General features: G+C 38.5%; 1 protein-coding gene across 25 annotated transcripts in view; it reads right to left on the reverse strand.

Moving 5' to 3' along the window:
• Positions 1-888: 888 nt before the first annotated feature.
• Positions 889-18741, reverse strand: part of atp8a2 (ATPase phospholipid transporting 8A2) — a 127672-nt gene continuing 109819 nt past the window's right edge. For 11 of the 25 annotated variants that reach the window (XM_073940654.1, XM_021473765.3, XM_073940656.1 and 8 more), the window contains 4 exons: positions 14350-14438; positions 12275-12379; positions 3836-3927; positions 889-2102 (listed from right to left, as the gene is read on the reverse strand). In XM_073940654.1, the coding sequence (XP_073796755.1) occupies positions 2008-2102; positions 3836-3927; positions 12275-12379; positions 14350-14438 (381 nt within the window). In that variant the 3' untranslated portion in view covers positions 889-2007. Of the gene's footprint in view, positions 2103-3835; positions 3928-7500; positions 7543-7657; positions 7733-12274; positions 12380-14349; positions 14439-18741 lie in introns of all 25 variants that reach the window. The other 14 variants (XR_012399299.1, XR_012399294.1, XR_012399290.1 and 11 more) reach the window with 5 other exon arrangements.

Genomic DNA, 18741 nt, shown 5'->3' on the forward strand with positions numbered 1-18741 from the left:
CACAGCATAATGAACCGCCATATAATCCAGCATACGTTTTATGCAGCAGATGCCCTTCCTGCCGCAACCCATGACTGGGAAACACCCATACACTCTCATTCACACACATACACTAAGAACAACTTAGCATACCCAATTCACCTATAGCAGATGTCATTGAACTTGTGGGGGAAACCGGAGCACCTGAAGGAAACCCATTAGAACACAGGGAAAACATGCTCCACATAGAAATGCCAACTGACCCAATTGAGGCTCGAACCAGCTGTCTTCTTGCTGTGAGGTGATTGTGCTACCCACTGTGCCACCGTGACACCCATTTTACATACAAATTTAACAAAATTATTCCTGTTCATATGTATTTTGTTACAATTTGTATAAATTACATTCAAAATTATTGTTTTGGTTTTCCATTCTTGCAAAACATGTAATGCAGATTATTAAAAATTTACACATGATAACAGCATCTTTACAAAGACTGCACTTTTAAATGTTTGTATTTTCAGGCACTCAACAAGAAAAAAAAAGGAAAACATAAAAAAATAAAAAAAATTTGTCATAAACATTAATTAAATTAATAGGGAAATTTGAAAACAAAGCCACTTAAAAATCTAAATAAATGCTATAATGCTTTGTGTCTATATATAATATTACCAAAACTATATAACTTTCAGGAGCGGTCACCTTGAAGTTACCATATGATTTCATTGTATAAATAAAGAGCAGCATGAACATTCTTTCAAATATCTCTACAGAAGTCAGTTATGCGTTTTGGAAGAGCCCAAACATGATTAAACATATTTTGTTCCCCCACTAAACTCTCTCCCTATAAGAACGACTACAACAAGATAAAAAAAAGAGACCAAAAACAAGCTTAAAAAGAGAATGACACTGAGTCAAAAGTCCAGTTTATTTGACAAAACAGTCCAGAAACCTGACAGGTTGAGTGAAAGCGGACAAAGCGAAGCCACAGCTGTGATCCACAGCAACCACCGAATGAAACAGAGCGCGAAGGAAAGGATAACTAGACCAAGAGAACAAGGAGACACGGAGATTGCTGATCTGGAAAGAAAAAGACAGAAGGAGGAACATGAGCTCTAAGATACAGAGGCCGCCATTAAGATTAGCTGAGACAGAGAAGAAGGTGTATTTGTGTGTGTGTGGTAAGCTGGGAAGCTCCATGCTGCAAGGTGGGGGTTCTGCCTCAGAGGAATCGCTGTGTGTTTTGGCAGCCTAACTGGATGGTAACGGTGCATGCATGTGTGTGCATGCGTGTGTGTGTGTGTGTGTCTCCTGCATCTCCAAGCCACTCCTCCCTCATCTCAGGTCTGCAATGGGCATTCCTCCAATCTGTGTATACATGTGGGTGGGTGGGTGTTTGGTGTTTGTTTTGAGTGGCCTCCCCTCCTGCATCGCTGTGGTGATGACGGACACGCCAAACTCCGATCTCAGGAGACGCAGACGCTGGGACTCAACAAAAACACACACATGCAGACACACCGAGAAGCATGACAGCATGAGCCCCCCCTGAAGAGCGAGTGCAACAAAGAAGCCATACGTGCATCCTTCTCGATATATATGAGCGTGCAGATGCAATCTCGCACCCACACCATATAGAACCAAATGAAGCAGATTTGTGACTCGCGAATGGTTATACAGACACCATTGTCTCTGGTTTCCACTTCTGGATGCTACTTGGCTCCGTTTGCCAGTCCGTTCATCTCATGTGTAGTGCATTTCAACTGGCCATTTCAGTGTGTGAATTTGCCCGCCCACCCCAACCCTGCGTTTTGTATTTTTCCTGCCCACCCCAACCCTGCGTTTTGTATTTTTCCTGTAAATCCGCTCCCTCTGGCCTCATCGGGAGGCGGTGTGTTATGTAGCTCGGCCGGGTGTTTGCGGTAGCTGTGCCCAGTTCAGTTTATATTCAGCTTAAAGGCCTCAGCACGGGATTCACCCAGCACAGGTGTGTGGTTAAAGTCTCCAGCAGCTGTTGCGGTAGAGCCTCAGCTACAGACTAGGCCGCTGGCGGGTAGTGTCGTAGGAGCGGACGACCTGCGACTGAGAGACCACACCATGCTCCTCCTGTGAGAACGCATATCCATCTGTTGGGAGAAACAAACAGCAGTTGTAGACCTTTGGTTAATGCGCATGTAATAATCAGTGGTGAATGAAGTATACAAATTAAGTACTTGAGTTTAAGTGTAGACACCTCAATAAAACATTATTCCAGTAAAATATTAAATATATCATATATTAAATTTAAAATTAATTATTAAATATAATATGAGTAAAAGCAAAAAAAAAAGTATTTGATTTTTTGTACTGTACTGTAACTCAGTATTAAAAGTGAACTGTTACCTGGAGACCAGATAATTTGAATCAGTGAGTTGTTAAGAGTGACTCTGACCAGATCATATGAATCGGTTGGTCTTTAATTAATTACTCATTCTTACCAGATCATTTAAATAAGTGAGTTGTTGACTGGAGACTCACTCTAACCAGATCTTTTGAATCAGTGAGTGGTTGACTGGAGACTCACTCTGACCAGATCATTTGAATCAGTGAGCTGTTGACTAATTACTCATTCTGACCAGATCTTATGAATCGGTGAGTTACTAACTAATTACTTACTCTGACCTGATTGTTTGAATCAGTAAGTTGTTGATGAGAGAATCACTCTAACAGGGTTATTTGAATCAGTGAGCCATTAACTAGTTGCTCACTCTGATCCGATCATTTAAATCAGTGAGTTGTTGACTGGAGACTAACTCTGACCAGATCACATGAATCAGTGAGTCATTATTTAAATACTCACTCTGACTGGATCATTTGAATCATTGAGTTTTTGACCGGAGACTCACTCTGACCAGATCATATGAATCAGTGAGTCATTATTTAAATACTCACTCTGACTGGATCATTTGAATCATTGAGTTGTTGACTGGGGACTCACTCTGACCAGATCATAGGAATCAATGAGTCATAATCTAAATACTCTGACCAGATCATTTGAATCAGTGAGTTGTTGAAACTCACTCTGACCAGATCATATGAATCGGTGAGTCATTAACTAAAGACTTTCTGTGACAACATCATTTGAATCAATGAGTCATTAACTGGAAACTCACTCTGACCTGATTAATTGAATCAATGAGTTATTAACTAATAACTCACTCTGACCAGACCATATGAATCGGTGAGTCATTAAATAATTATTTACTCTGACCAGATCATTTGAATCAGTGAGTTGTTGAGACTCACTCTGACCAGATCATATGAATTGGTTAGCCATTAACTAATCACTCACTCTGACCAGATCATTTGAGTTGTTGACTGGAGACTCGCTCTGACCAGATCATATGAATCGGTGTGTTATTAACTGGAGACTTGCTCTGACCGATTCATTTAAATCTGTGACTCAAAAACTTGAGACTTGCCCTGACAAGATAATTTGAATCAATAAGTCATTAACTGGAGACTCACTCTGACCTGATTAATTGAATCATCATAGAGTCATTAACTGGAGCCTTACTCTGACCGGATTAATCAATGAGTTATCAATGAAATCATTTAAATGAGTGACTGTGAGATGTTGAACAGATGCAAAAGAATACTTACAAATTATTTTTAGATCTTTTTCACTGTGTATAGTTTGGACAGGAGACTGAGGCTTTTATGTGAGGCTATTAGCTTACAGGTTAATTAAACATTATTAAACTATTCACTAAAGAAGCACAATTCAGCACAATCCAACTCAATCTGGTATATTTAGCAGGTTCTGCAGATGTCAGTGGGTGTGAGGTGTAAAGAGAAAGCGTGAGGAACATTAACTTACGTGACACGGTCTGCTGCACCGAGTTGGAGCGTCCCACGCTGGAAGGCGTTTTTCTGAAGACCCGTGTCAGCAGGTGGGCACGCTCGTTCAGACTGGACACACAGAGACACACGAGTTACGCCACCAATCACATCGCACTTACAGACTGATTTACTACAAACATGACAGCTAGAGGTCAAACCACATGCAATTTTACAGCACTCAGTCCTCTACCCTGCCGCGTGGCTGTACTGGCGAACATCAGAAACTCTTAATGACATTCACTCGAGCAGAACACACACTTACACACACACACTCGCACGATTCTAAGAAATGGCTTCCCCAAGCACTCCTAAACAACTTTAAACTCAGCCCTGTGATCCAAAAACATCTCTTTGAATATTTCCACAGCACTAAATCTTCAAGCTTTCCAACCCCTCAAACAAAAACGATCAATATGAGAAGCATTCAACAGCTCTTTATTCTGAAATGAATGTAGTTAATAAAGAAGTCTCTGGTTGTTAAATGAAATGGCCAAATTTCAATTCTGTGGCATTTCGCCGGCAGTTTCGAAAATGAAAAGGAACTGAACTAGTCTGACCCCATCTTTGATAAACAGATTCAATGTAGAACAATCAGTCTACAATGTTTCCCTGTAAATCAGATGAAAGAGATCCTTCCTCTCATCCATAAAAGAAAGCGTGATCTGAAAAGCAGTTGTTATGGACGAGGGCCAAACTTCTCAAGGTTACAGCTCAAACCCATTGTGCTACGAAGGGGACCGTTTGCACTGTTATCATTGGGAAGGACGTGGCATTCATTTAGGCTGTGCTGCAACAGTGTATGAGATATGGCAGAACGTGGGCCAACAAAAACTATGTCTGCAAAACAGATGACCGGTTGAAAGATGGAGATGATGAATGGATAAATAAAGAAATAAAGGGATGGAATGACGCATAGACTCGACGGTAACAGGAGCTCTTTTTCCCTCCGTCGTTTCTCTGGAACGTGGACAATCCTTGGGATATCAGACAGTTGTTTTGATTAATCAAATTTTCAATAACTTATTTTCCTCAAGACTGTCCCTCATGTATGAGTCCAGGCTTGGCTTATACTTAGGAAAATACCTTGCTTTTGTCCGGTAGGGGCAGTTTATGGAAGCCTGTTTCCATAACAGAATAAAAATATATAACTGAGATTCTTTTTGTTTAACACACAAAATTATGACTTTAAGTTCATCTTCAGTTTAGAAATTGAAAATTTATAATTGAAATATTATAACAAATGAAGATTATATAACACATGTCTTGAGGAATACTACTCTTTATACAGTACATCTTGCAATTAACTCTACATCTGTCAGTTCAAGAGTTCACACTTGGCTACTGCTTGATACTATTTGCAGGTTTGGCATACTGTCCCTGGAGAGAACCCTGAGCTCAGAGGTACTTGAGTACCTGGTCATATAACATAGACGGTGGTCTGAGATCAGGTAGGTCTCGAGAGCTCCCCTGGTAAAGGAGGAGATGGGGTGGATGGGGGGACTCTTAAAAAAAATGAAGATTAAGAAATAAGACAGACTGGGCTATTTATTGAAGTCTTGCATTCTTCTGATTGTTTTTTCGATGACTATTGACGTAGGACCAGCCGCAATCAAAAATACCATGTGATCCTCTCAAAATTAGTTTACAAAACTTAACTTTGTATCTTGCAATTATAGCTTCTCTTCTGAACTGCTACATCTTCTATTTCTGAGTTTACACTTTGTTATACTGAATTTTGTCTAGTTCATAGTTACACTTCTTCAACTGCGAGTTAATATCTTAGCTCTATATCTTATTTCAATATTATTCCATTGTCAATGGAATAATCAATATTTTAATATCAATATTAAAAAAAACATTTTATAAATAAAATACCAAAAAAGTTGTCAAAACTTCAATTGTGGCTTTGTATTTTTCAGTCTAAGAAGATCTGAGACAAAAGTCTAAATTACTTTCTTAGATCACACCAAACCTGCTTTTTGTGTTATGAGGCATGCTCGCTGCTTATGTGCCCTGTGCGCCTCGCATTTTAACTGCCCACAGAGCCTTGCATATTTGCCGTTGCACGCTGTGCACTCCCAGTTCAAAAAAGTCTCTCTGAGTGGAAAAAGTGCATTGTCAGTCGACTTTTTAATTTTCCAATCAAATTAAAGCAGAGGTGGGGTTTCTGTTGAGGCGACAACAGTGTTTGTGTTGTCAAGACGACTACAGAGACTTTTAAAGATGAAGGAGAGACTAGTGGTCGCTGGTGCAAGTTATAAAGAGCTGTATGACTTTACAAATCATAATGTTATTAAATATTACAATTATAACAATATCAACAGCAACACTCACGCACAATACACAGCTCATTCGTTGCCTAGTGGCTTAAAAAGCACACCAAACTTTTTTTTTCTTGTCAACAAAAAGGCAGAGAGATGCACCTCACAATTTTGGAACGAAAATGTGAGTTCGGTGTGATCGGGCCCTTAGTCTGTAAATCACAAGTCTGCCCATTTTTCTCTGTACTGCATTTTTGTCTTGCATTATCCAACTTTTTTCTACTGAATTGACATTTGTGACTTTATTTCTCAAAATTTAGACTTTCTTCTGAGGATTGTAAGTTTATATGTCATAATTCTGAGTTTATGTCTAGTAACTGAGATAAAATAATATACAGGGTTCCCACTCTTTCATTAACAGCAGACTAATTGTAAATTAATCACCATTAATTGTAAATCAAGCACCATTGTACTTCATAGCTCAAATGAAGGTCCATGAAAGTCCTCACTGTACTTAACATTTCACTTACACTTAATATTTACAATATTTCCGTTGAATTCAATTCTGGTAATATTTAATTGCTGTCTCTGAAATATTGATCAAATCTACATTATGTGTCATAGTTCTTGTGCAAGGCTTAAATTTAAGATTTTTAAATTAAGTATTCCTTCATTTTTTGTTCAGTTTTTGATAGCAGAACAGTACAATCGTTTAAATAACACCGTCAACTTTTGATTCAAGAACTTTCATGAACCTATGTTTGTTTTCAAGCACTTTACAGGCCTTGAATTCATATGTCTAAATTCAAGCACTTTCAAGAAGCATTGGAACCTCAATATCGGTTTGTTTGATCCTGTGTCTTCCATTTTACTGAAGACAAACAGAGCGGCAAATCTAGATGGCTACAGCGCATACTCCTCATCTGAGTCAGCCTCCACTCAACGATGCTGAATTCAAGCTAATGTTTAATCATTCAGCAGATTTCTGCACTCGTTCAGGATGACTTACAGCCATTATGCTTTTTACAGCTGGATATTTACTGAAACAAATGAGGTTAAGTGTTCTGCTCTGGGGGAAACGAGGGGCTAAAACCCAAACAGGGCTTACAGCCAACATCCCTCTGATTAGAAGTCCATTCTGTCAACTCCCTAGCTATAAATTAGTGGCCTAAAGACCACAAAACACTCCAAGGTATTACAAAAAAGACTGCCAACTTTGTGTCTCGTATATATAGGGCTGTACACCTCACGCAACATGTACAGTAATATTTCAAGTGCTAAATCTGTGCTATCGCTCCACGCAGTCAATATCAAAACCCACAAACACAGGATGAAAACAAACACATGCACAGAGCTACAATCTGTAGGAGACTAAACACACCCAGTGATTATAGCTACGCAAACCTGACCAGATCATGGCCGTCTGATAGCGCAGAACGTGAAAAGAGAAAAATGAAAGAAAAGTCATGAGATGGTGATGATAATCGGAGGAAGGTTTAGGGAAACAGAGGTCACTGCACATCCACAGAGAGGGTCACCTTAAGGCAGACTGTTTCTACCTGCGCGCATGCCTGTATTTGACTCTACGGGTCTACGAGTCCTCAGTGTTGGGCCTGTGGGTGTTCAGGCAGGGGTTAAGAGGATCACAAAATGATGAAACACAAAGGAACACAAATGCAGAGTCTTTACCAAACACACACTCACACACACACACATACACAAATTAATTTACAAATGCAAAATTGAATGTGAAACACAAGTCAGCTTTAAAACCTAGTGATCTTTATTAAAGTCCCTTTAAAACAAGGCAAGAATGCTCAGTCATTCTGTTTGAATGGTTAAACATCAAATTCTCCACAACTGCTTGCCAAACATTTCATATTCCAAATAATTTTATTGGAATCACCAATAAAATTAAACAAAAACTGTCTCTTTAGTTTCATTTGCAAACATGGCTTGACAAATGCGGGTAAGACAGACGCTCACACTACTCACTTTGGCCGGTTGAAAATAATTTTTAAATTGTAGTTTTCTTAAAAGCAGGGTTCAACAACAGAGATGGCCCAATATGTGTGCAAATGTGGTATTAGAATCGAGAAGCAGCACGACTAACAAAAATAGCAAAAGAAAGCAAGTGAATACCGAATGAAAGAGGATGATCACTCGCGCGCACAAGTGATAAGATGCTCACGACTGTTTAGAAACAGTGCATGCTCCTGTTTCCTGGTGCGAAGCAACTGTGCTTGGAAACGCAACTGCTACTATTGTGTCTCTTTGAAATAGATTGGACAAAAAGCAATGCTTGTGCACTCATACTCCTGTTGCTTTCAAGAGCTCTAGATGTTTTTTGAAAAACGTTTTTTTTTTTTAAAGCAGCAGCAGTTGCAGCTTTTGCTTTTACCATTCTTTAAACATATTATTAATTGGCCTAACGTTAACCATGTACAAGTGATCATCCTTTAATTATCACTCACGGTATGTTTTTCATCTGCTTTCTTTTGCTAAACGTTAGTTATTTTTGTTAATATGGTTTAATTATCATTTTTACAATAACATTGTTTTAATAAAAAAAAAAATTCTCCATTTATGTGTAGTTAATTGGGATCTTTAGCCTGGACAGATTACTGTGCATATTTTAGATACATGATAATAATTACTTTTTTAAATTTCAATTGTTTTTTTTTTTGTTTTTTTAAAGAAAGGTTTTGTTGAATGAAAATAGCATGTATACAGCTATATTTTGCTTGCTTTGACAACATTATTTAATATTTGTTGCTAAGAAATAATTATTTACTTATTTTTCGTGTGGTCAAAGATCAATTTGGGAAATCCTTAGTTTTGAGCCCTGAAAAGTCATGTGAACTAAAAACGAAATGCAATGCGACACTATAAAACCATAACCCATTTGCTTATGCACATTAAGCAAGCTCATACACAACAAAAAAAAGTTAAATGAATGAGGAGGCATGTGGACATAACAACATCTAAATCAAGCAATTTTAGCGAGTCAAAGTCAAATTTATGCATATAAAAATATTTTCCCAACAACAAAATTGTGGCCAGTGAAAATGGCGAGTGGCCAGTAATGTTGGAGATCTACTAGCCACAGTGGCTGGTGATCAAAAAAGTTAATGTCAAGCCCTGTTTGTAAACATTTGAATCACACAAAATCTGCAGAAACTGGTCTGAGCCCCTCCCCTGGAGATTTATCAGCCTATATTGATCAATGATTGGCTCCTGTACTAGAAGGCGGGGCCATTACACTTTTCCCCATCTAAAACTATGTAAATGGCGTGTTTTGTATTCTATAGTCTTTGGCATTAGCTGAAGGCATTTTAAGGCCAGAATTTCAAAAAGATACTGAACTGTGAACAGCATTGTATAAATCCTTTACAGCGAAGGCTACCAAACAATGTACAGTAACTGCAAGCAATGCATGTGACAAAAGTCTATAATAGTTATCAATATCATGTATTGTATTAATAATATAATTATATTTCAGCTTAGTATATATAATTAATATATAAATAACATCATATTATGTATATAAATGAATACATATTACACTTGTGTTTTGTCCACAGCATATTTTTGTGTTTATAATATATTATATTTATATAAATATCAAGCAGCTGTCAGTAATGAATCAAATTAACATAATAATCATAATTAAATCTATAACACAATGAATGAATGAATGAATAAATGAATAAATGAACGAATGAACAAACAATGAAACAAAGGAACATACAAAGGAAGTGAGCAAAATTTGAAGTTTTGGTATATTAATAACTTTGGGTTTTAAAACTGTTCTCACTGCAAAGAATGTAAAATAAATGTACATTATAATATAATAATATATAATATAATATAATATAATATAAAATAATATAATTTTTAACCAAATTTTTTGGTATGCTATGTGTATGTGCAATTTAAAAGGTCACGAAACACCAAAACACATTTTTTGAGCTGTTGACAGTCATATATGTGTCCCATGCAGCTAAAAACACTATTAGGACACGTATATTTCACTAAAAAGTTAAAATTGGTTGTTTTAACGTAATTGCAAGCAAATTCATACTTCCGGTTTGAAATGAATTTTTGAAGCTGCGTCACGGCCATGAGATCTTAGCGTGTATTCCAGCGTGTAGACTGGACGTCTGTACCTGGGAGTGCCTTATTACATCTCTGAGTGTGCTGCATTAATGCATGAGTAAGGTTTAGTTCAAACCAATCAGCGAGCTCTATTGTGCAACTTCATTAGTATACATGCTAGCTTCCAAAACTATTAGATGGCAGAGAGACGCCACGTTGTGCTTGCCAAAACTAGCGTGCAGTGTTGCTTTTATAATTTGCTGCAGTGAAGGTTTTGTTTTCATTTTCTCCCTATGAGAGCGCAGCTGGACTCACATGTGGATTACAGTGCACGCAGAGTGCAACAACAATAGTCGAGAAACTATGTGCAAGGAACATTGTTTACCCGAGAGCTTTTCTCATCCGAAAATGGTGAGATCCGGATTTGCTGCTCGTCTCCTCTTAATAAAGATGCAGCTCTAGTTGGTTTTGGTTGTCCTTTCTCTACAGATTTGGCAAGTGAGCGACCAGTGGTCTTTGTTTATTCAGATGGCAAAGTTAGTTTGTATCGAACTAAGTAATACACCGAGTGTAAACATGTTAGCACCACAATCAAACTTATCGTGTAGGATTTTCACCGCATTTTGTGACAGGAATAACACACAGCTTTCTGAAGCTACCTGCCGAGTGCATCTAAGTTTCAGGGAAATGCTGAGTTTTTTTTTCTCTCATTCGCTGTGCGGTAACATACATTGCATGAAAAATACATGCTTAGAGCAGTTCCTCGAATCAAATATCTTGTTTGTCACGGGGGCATGAATGAATTTCCTGAATGAAAGAGCCAAACTGCAGTTAAAGTACATTTAATAATTTGTCAAATAATTTGATTACTGGTGTCCATGTAAACACAGTCGCTGTCTTTTTCCCCAGTGTGTGTGTTTATTTTACCTCTGAAAATCACTGCATGCCGAAACTGACACTCCCATTTTTATCTAATTTTGTTTACAGACTATCCCTCTTTTGCTCCTCCAACACTCCCCCCTAAAAAGAGGTGGACATGCCCACTTTAAAAAAAGGTGTAAAAAACCCCTGCTGGAACAAGGTTTACACTGCATTAAATGTGATCCAATTCAATTCGATTTCTTGCTCATATGTGACACAGATCGGATCTGTTCTATGACCGTGTAAACACGAAAACACGCATGCATTTGGATATTCAGAGATTGGTTTCAGGCCTCCTTCATATGTGGAAATAATCAGATATAAATCAGATATGTGACATTGCAAATATTGTTTAACAGGCAGATTGGATTTTTTAAGGCATTCCATTTTGTTTGTCATTAAACTTGTGACAATGTGGTACTTCTAAGTGGTTTAATGACGTAGAAGGAAGAGCCTGTGTAGAGACGCAGACACGATTAACAACAACAGAAGAAACACAGAGGAGGAAAGTGGTCAGTTGTCACAATTTGCTCCCACCAGACCTGAGATCTCTCTCGCACCCACAAATTCATTGGAATAGTGGAGGACACCATATATAAACCAGCAATGACGGCCCTTTTCCTCCTCTTCCACCTTAAAATCATTTTAAAGTTCAACTTCGCATATTTTACAGAGCTAAAAGCAAGACAATTTCTTCCATAGTGGCTAGTCATGCGCAGATGTTAGAACACGCCTTTACGCATGCGCAATGTCATCAATTGTATGGCAAGCGTTAACACATGAATTGGATATGGGTCACAGTTAAAAAAACGTGTAAATGCACAGGCAAAAAAATCAGATATAGGCAGCAAATCGGATTTGGGCATCAAGACCTGATAGTGTAAACGGGCCTATGTGATTCAAATTAGTCACGTATGAATTTTTTTTTTAATAATTATCCTGCCATAGTAGATTACAGTTAGTATGCTGTCACAGTAGATATCTATCTGTGAAGATAGCAAGTCAGATCACTAGGTTTTGCAATGTATCTAACATGTTGACAAAAAACAACAATTATACATTGCCTAAACATTAAATGGGTATGATATGACTTCATAGTTAAGCGGATTTAAGTCAAAGCATATTTAAAGACTAACCTGCGGCCGCTGGCATCTCTGAGAACGGCTGCTCCAGGGTCCACAGCCCGTGCCTCCAGCTCCTGCACCTCCTCCAACAGGGTCTTCCTCACTGTACGTCTTCCTCTACACGCAGACACAATATATTATATTACATATTGCCAAATGATACTGTATTTCCTCCATAAATATACTGATACAGTTAAAGTCAGAACTATAAGCCCTCTTGAATTATTAGCCAATTTCTGTTTAATGGAGATAAGATTTTTTTCAAAACATTTCTGGACGTAATAGTTTTAATAACTCATTTCTAATAACTGATTTATTTTATCGTTGCCATGCTGACAGTAAATAATATTTTACTAGATATTTTTTCAAGATACTACTTTTCAGATTAAAGTGCAATTCAATGGCTTACCTATGTTAATTAGTCAAGTTAGGGTCATTAGGCAAATCAATGTATAATGATGGTTTGTTCTGAAGACAATCAAAAAAATATTGATCTTTAAATGGTTTCTTTCTCCAGAAGAAAAAAATATTATAGGAAATGCTATGAAAAAATTCCTTACTTTGTTAAAGAGCCCCTATTATGCAGTAAAAAAGGGTCATATTTTGGTTTTGAGGGTCTCCAACAACAGACTGATGTGCATGTAAGGTCAAAAAACACTTACATTGTCTCATGCTTTGTTCACACCAGACGTAGAAGAAGTGTCAAGAGTGAGTGATTTACTTGTTAAGTCAATGCAAAGACGCGAATAGACAACTGCGGTCACTGGAAAGACAGAAGAATCCGTTTCTGTTCTGAAGCAAATTTGACACGCAAATGAAGCGGATTTGACGCGCGAATAGTATGATTTATCTGCGCCTCCCACGACTGGTGTGAACACAGCATAATTATATGCATTTATTTTTACCTAATTATCCCAGCGACTCCCATATGCGATTAATTTTTTCCCAAACCCCTCCGTAGCGCGATGCCAATCTGCGCTGATGGGTCCGATGACCCAGTCTGTTGTGATTGGTCGACTGCGCTCAGCGCAAGACAGAGAGAAATGCCTTCTCTTCTTAACCATAAGTAAAAACAGTGACACACATTCAGTATTAATCCACACAGTGGCAAAAGCTGAACTATTTTAAAACTTGATCGCTGCAAGTGTGTAAGAACAGCTGACAGCTGACAAGCAGCAAAGGATTGCAAGCTCACAAACGCATTTAAATCAATAAACAAAGAGGCACACGTTTTTAACGTGGTAACCAGATACAGTGCAAGCAGTTACAAGTAACAAAACACAATTAAATACATAATTTGCAAGCTAGAGAAAACGAGGCGTTTAACCATTTTAATCGCACTTACACTTGTGAAATGGAGGAAGAAACTGATCCATGAACTGTGTACTGTAAAGTTCCATTCAAGCTCTTACAAAGTCCCATACATCAATAGTCTTTTCTGATCCTTCCTTTTATAAACTGCCAATGAATCCCCTGTTGTAAGCATGTAGATTGCTGAAGCACTCGTCAGGAAAAGGACGGGAACACAGCAAAAGGCTGGGGCTTTAATGCTGAGGTATTTTTGCAAAAATTATTTTCAACCACTGACTCTTCACAGCCTCATTTATCGGTAGGGAAATCAACATTAACTTACCCTCACACTTCAGAGCACAGTGTCTGCGACATGATTCAACCAGGATCTGCTACAGAGTTTGTCTTCCTCTTTTTTTTTTTCTACAGTGTTTGTGGGCGGGGCCGGAGATTTCAATTTTACCGGGTCTGTGAGCGCAACAAATGGGCGGGGTTTGAGTTCCATATTGATATCACGCCGGCCCAGCTAAACAATTTGTCTATGAGTCGACTCTTTTATAGATGAATCAGTTTTAAACATGGCACACTTTCAGATTTAAGTCTTAGCTGAATACTTCACTTGACTTAGAGCTGTGTTACACACTACATGGAAGGTCATTTAAAAAAAAAAAGCATAATAGGGGCTCTATAAACATTATTTGGAAAAAATAAATACACAAAAAAAAAACAAAAAAAATCACTGGCGGGCTAATAATTATGACTTCAACTGTATGTGTATGCTACTGTAGGATACTTACGCATTCCACACCACGTCTTTGAGTAAACATGCTGTTGGCACGAGAATCAGACCCAGCCAGAAGCTCCAGCACTGCATCACTCGTCCAGCCTGAAACAGGACAAACACACCACCATCACCCTCATGACACTACACCAAGGGTGCATTTCGGTGTCTCTGCTGCAGCTGTTGGCCAATGGTGTGACCTCTGACCTGTAGGAGAGTTTAATTACCCATTTAGCCAGCGCCGCCGTCTGCTGTTTGCTCTCCTCCTCTGCCGTCTCTGTTTAATGACTCACTTAGAAGTGTCCTTTTGCATGAGTCACTTCTTATAACAAATCATAGACAAGCACTGATACTCAGCAATTTTGTTTTGCTCAGAACTCAACTGTCTGAACCTGATTTTGACCACCAGCCGCAGCCATGAACAAGTTTGCAGACATGTTTCCTAAAGTTATCTAGTTGATAACTGAGATATCATTGTATTAACGTTTCATTAATATTTGTTTTGTATATTGATTTAACGTAATCTCTAAAATTATTTACACAAAATATTATATTTACGTACTGTAATTCACAATTTATTTGACATTATAATGCTTTTAAACACACACACACACACACACACACACACACACACACACACACACACACACACACACACACACACACACACACACATATCACACACATATCACACACACATCTGTCCATCCATGCATCTATCCATCTATCTATCTTTGCAGTAAAATTAATTTATAGTATTTTAAAGTATTTATACACACATTTATTCATTCATGCCTTCATCCACCTGTCCATCTATGCATCTGTCTGTCTGTCTGTCTGTCTGTCTATCTATCTTGCAGTTAAATTTATTTATATTATATTATAGTATATATATATATATACACACACATTTATCCATCCATCCATCCATTAGAGTTCAGGTAGGTCTCGAGAACTCCCCTGCTTGATAATGTTGGAAGTAGATTAATGCTATGAAGTGTCTATGCTGTCAATTTAGATTTGTCAATTTACTTATGTTACATGTTTTTGGTCTGTGGGAGGAAACCGGAGAGCCCGGTGAAAACCCACGAAAAAACGAGGAGAACATGCAAACTCTGCACAGAAATGCCGACCTGGCCAGGAAGTGTCCAAGCCGGTGACATTCTTGCTGTGCGGCCGTGGTGTTAAGCCTCCGTGCTGCCATGACAAGAAAATGGGAGGAGTAGGGGTGGAAGGGGGGATTTTCAAGACAAAAATGGCTGAAGTAAGATACTCTGGTTATTTATAGTGGTTAAGGAGTTGTATGATTGGTAAATCAGAGTTAGCTAATGTAGACCAGGTGCTATCAATTATAAGCACAAGCTCCTCTCTAAATTAGTTTATAAATAAACTTCACTTATCCATCCATCCATCCATCCATCCATCCATCCATCCATCCATCCATCCATCCATCCATCCATCCATCCATCCATCCATCCATCCATCCATCCATCTATCTATCTATCTATCTATCTATCTATCTATCTATCTATCTATCTATCTATCTATCTATCTATCTATCTATAAATCCATCTATCTAACTATCTATAAATCCATCTATCTAACTATCTATCTATCTATCTATCTCTCTGTCTGTCGGTCGGTCGGTCGGTCTGTCTGTCTGTCTGTCTGTCTGTCTGTCCGTCCATCCTACTGTCTGTCCATCCATCAATCTATCATGCACTTAAATTTATTTATAGTATATTATAGTATACATACACACATTTATGCATCATTCATCCATCCATCTATCAAGTAGTTAAATTAATTTACAGTATATTATGGTATATATACACACATTTGTTCATCCATGCATCTATCCATCATGCAGTTAAGTTTATTTATATAATACTTCTACTACTAATAATAATTCATTCATTCATTCATTTTCTTGTCGGCTTAGTCCCAACTTATCCAGCAACTTTTTACACAGCGGATGCCCTTCCAGCCGCAACCCATCTCTGGGAAACATCCACACACAGTCATTCACACACACACACTACGGACAATTTAGCCTATCCAATACACCTATACTGCATGTCTTTGGACTGTGGGGGAAACCGGAGCACCCGGAGGAAACCCACGCAAACGCAGGGAGAACATGCAAACTCCACACAGAAACGCCAACTGACCCAGCTCGAACCAGCAACCCAGCGACCTTCTTGCTGTGAGGCGAACGTGCTACCCACTGCGCCACTGCGTCGCCCACTAATAATAATAATATATGTAAATAATCCATACACATATATCAGCTACTGATACTTGACACACCAGGCGCTACATTTTGGCATGAAAGCATTACATTTGTTCCTTTTTTTAACAACACAGAGTGATGTTCAACATGTTCTGTGAGATGGTATTTTCCTTAAGTAACTTTTACAGCTAATCCAGCAGACTGGAGAAACTTCACTCTGTGCACTCAAGTGATTCTCTTCAGAGGATCCTCCACAGCTGATGTTCCCGATGGAATCTAACAGACTCCCGAAACCATTAACCGGCATCCCCGCTCGACAGCTGCATGTGCGCACACTATACCACCCAGGCCAACCCTAGAAAATTCTCAGACGAGCAGACGCACAAAAATACACTCGCTGGAAAAACATGCAGAGCTGTTGCTCCCAGCTGGCCTACATGAAGAGATTAAAGACGCATCATGAAAATCAGACTTTCTATGTTTAAGTGCTATGACCGGATCCCTGTTGTTTCTACCAGTTCAGAAAACATGAAATAGGACAAACCCAGTAACGTTGCTGTGGGAAGCCTACTTCTGCATGCATTTGGAAAAACATGCCTTACAGATTTTGCTCCCAAGTGATGTAGGAAGGGGATCTTATAATAATATATTATCATGTGTTATTACCAAGGCTTTGTGCTTTAATTTCACATCCAAAACAAGTATGTCACTTCACATCATGTGTGATTTACTCTAGTTTTAAGTGATTACGCCTGTCGTACACTACTCTACTCTAGAATCTTTGACTCATGAAAATGGAGCCCCTTTTAATTAGAAAAATGCTGTTCCATTTAACTACAGATGAGATCAAATGAAATTGGAGGTACAGACATCCACAATCGCTCTCTTGACTGGTATATATTATACTCTCGGTGAGTGTGAATGGTTACATATCTTGCGTTTTAGGGCCGGTACAAACCAAGCAGACACTAAACAACTAGCACAGACGAAACCCAACTGCTGTTGTCTTGTATCGACTCACATTTGGTTCCATCTGGATCAAAAAACTGTGTGTGAACACACCAAAGGGATGAAGGCCAACTGAAACGGGAGTGCGAAATAAGAAAAACAAGAGTTTAGTACCACTATCAGAGTAATTATGAGGGATTTGCTCCTGCAAATATGTCTGAGTAGCGAAATTACAGCTGGCCTCTTTGTATTCCTTCTTGATTGGTTTACTTGCTATGTCTCTTCACTATGTCACACTCACACTCTGATTCGTTGCTGAATACCCAGTCAGACTGCTCTAGTCAGCCGATGACCCAACCCTGAATTGGCATGCTGAATTGGGCCAACGCGATTTGATGTTAACCCGACAACAAACATACAAACAAATAGCAAACCAACTACCCGGATAGACGTTGACCAACAAAGTTCAACAGTCGAACAACGGCTTGGTGTGTTCTGGTTTTCTGTCAATTTGTCCTACCTTGTCAGATTGTCCTACCTCCCATTCAAAAATGAGGTAGCACATTTTTATGATGCAATATGCTACCCATCAGATTTTGCTACAGTGTAACTTTTATTGTGGATTAGTGTGATATGAAGCTGTAACATCGCCCTAACCTACCTAATCCCTAACCCCAACCTCAAAACCATTCAAATACAGTGTTGGTAGCATAAATTGACGGTAGGATAAAATGTCAGGACACCGGTTAATAGGCTGTATGTGTACTGCATTCAACTGACCTGAGTTCTGCTGATTAATTTATCCTGAAAACACTTGCCATAAATCATAAACGCACATTTATCATGCACTGTATGATCACTTTTAGGATTTTTACATACTAATAGCACAGTATTTATTTGCAAAGGCCAAATCAACTACATTCATGTATACACTAACTGTTCAGAAATATCCTGGTGCATCTAGAAGTTGTACCTTCTTCCTCTCTATAATTGTCAGAGTCTGGTTTGAACATGCACTTCACTACTGGTCATTTCTTATATTTTGTCTGTGTTGGATTTGCTCATTTTGTTGTTTCCGAAGTGTCAGAATAACATGTAAAGGCTCCACCCTTTTTTGGAGAGCAGCAGCTCATTTGCATTTAAAGGGATATGCACAAAAACGGCTTGTTTTTGCTCACTCCTAAATACCTGCAAAACTTGCAAGCTATAATAAATGATCAGGAGGGT

The sequence above is a fragment of the Danio rerio genome, chromosome 24 (genome assembly GCF_049306965.1).
Source record: "Danio rerio strain Tuebingen ecotype United States chromosome 24, GRCz12tu, whole genome shotgun sequence".
Lineage (NCBI taxonomy): Eukaryota > Metazoa > Chordata > Actinopteri > Cypriniformes > Danionidae > Danio > Danio rerio.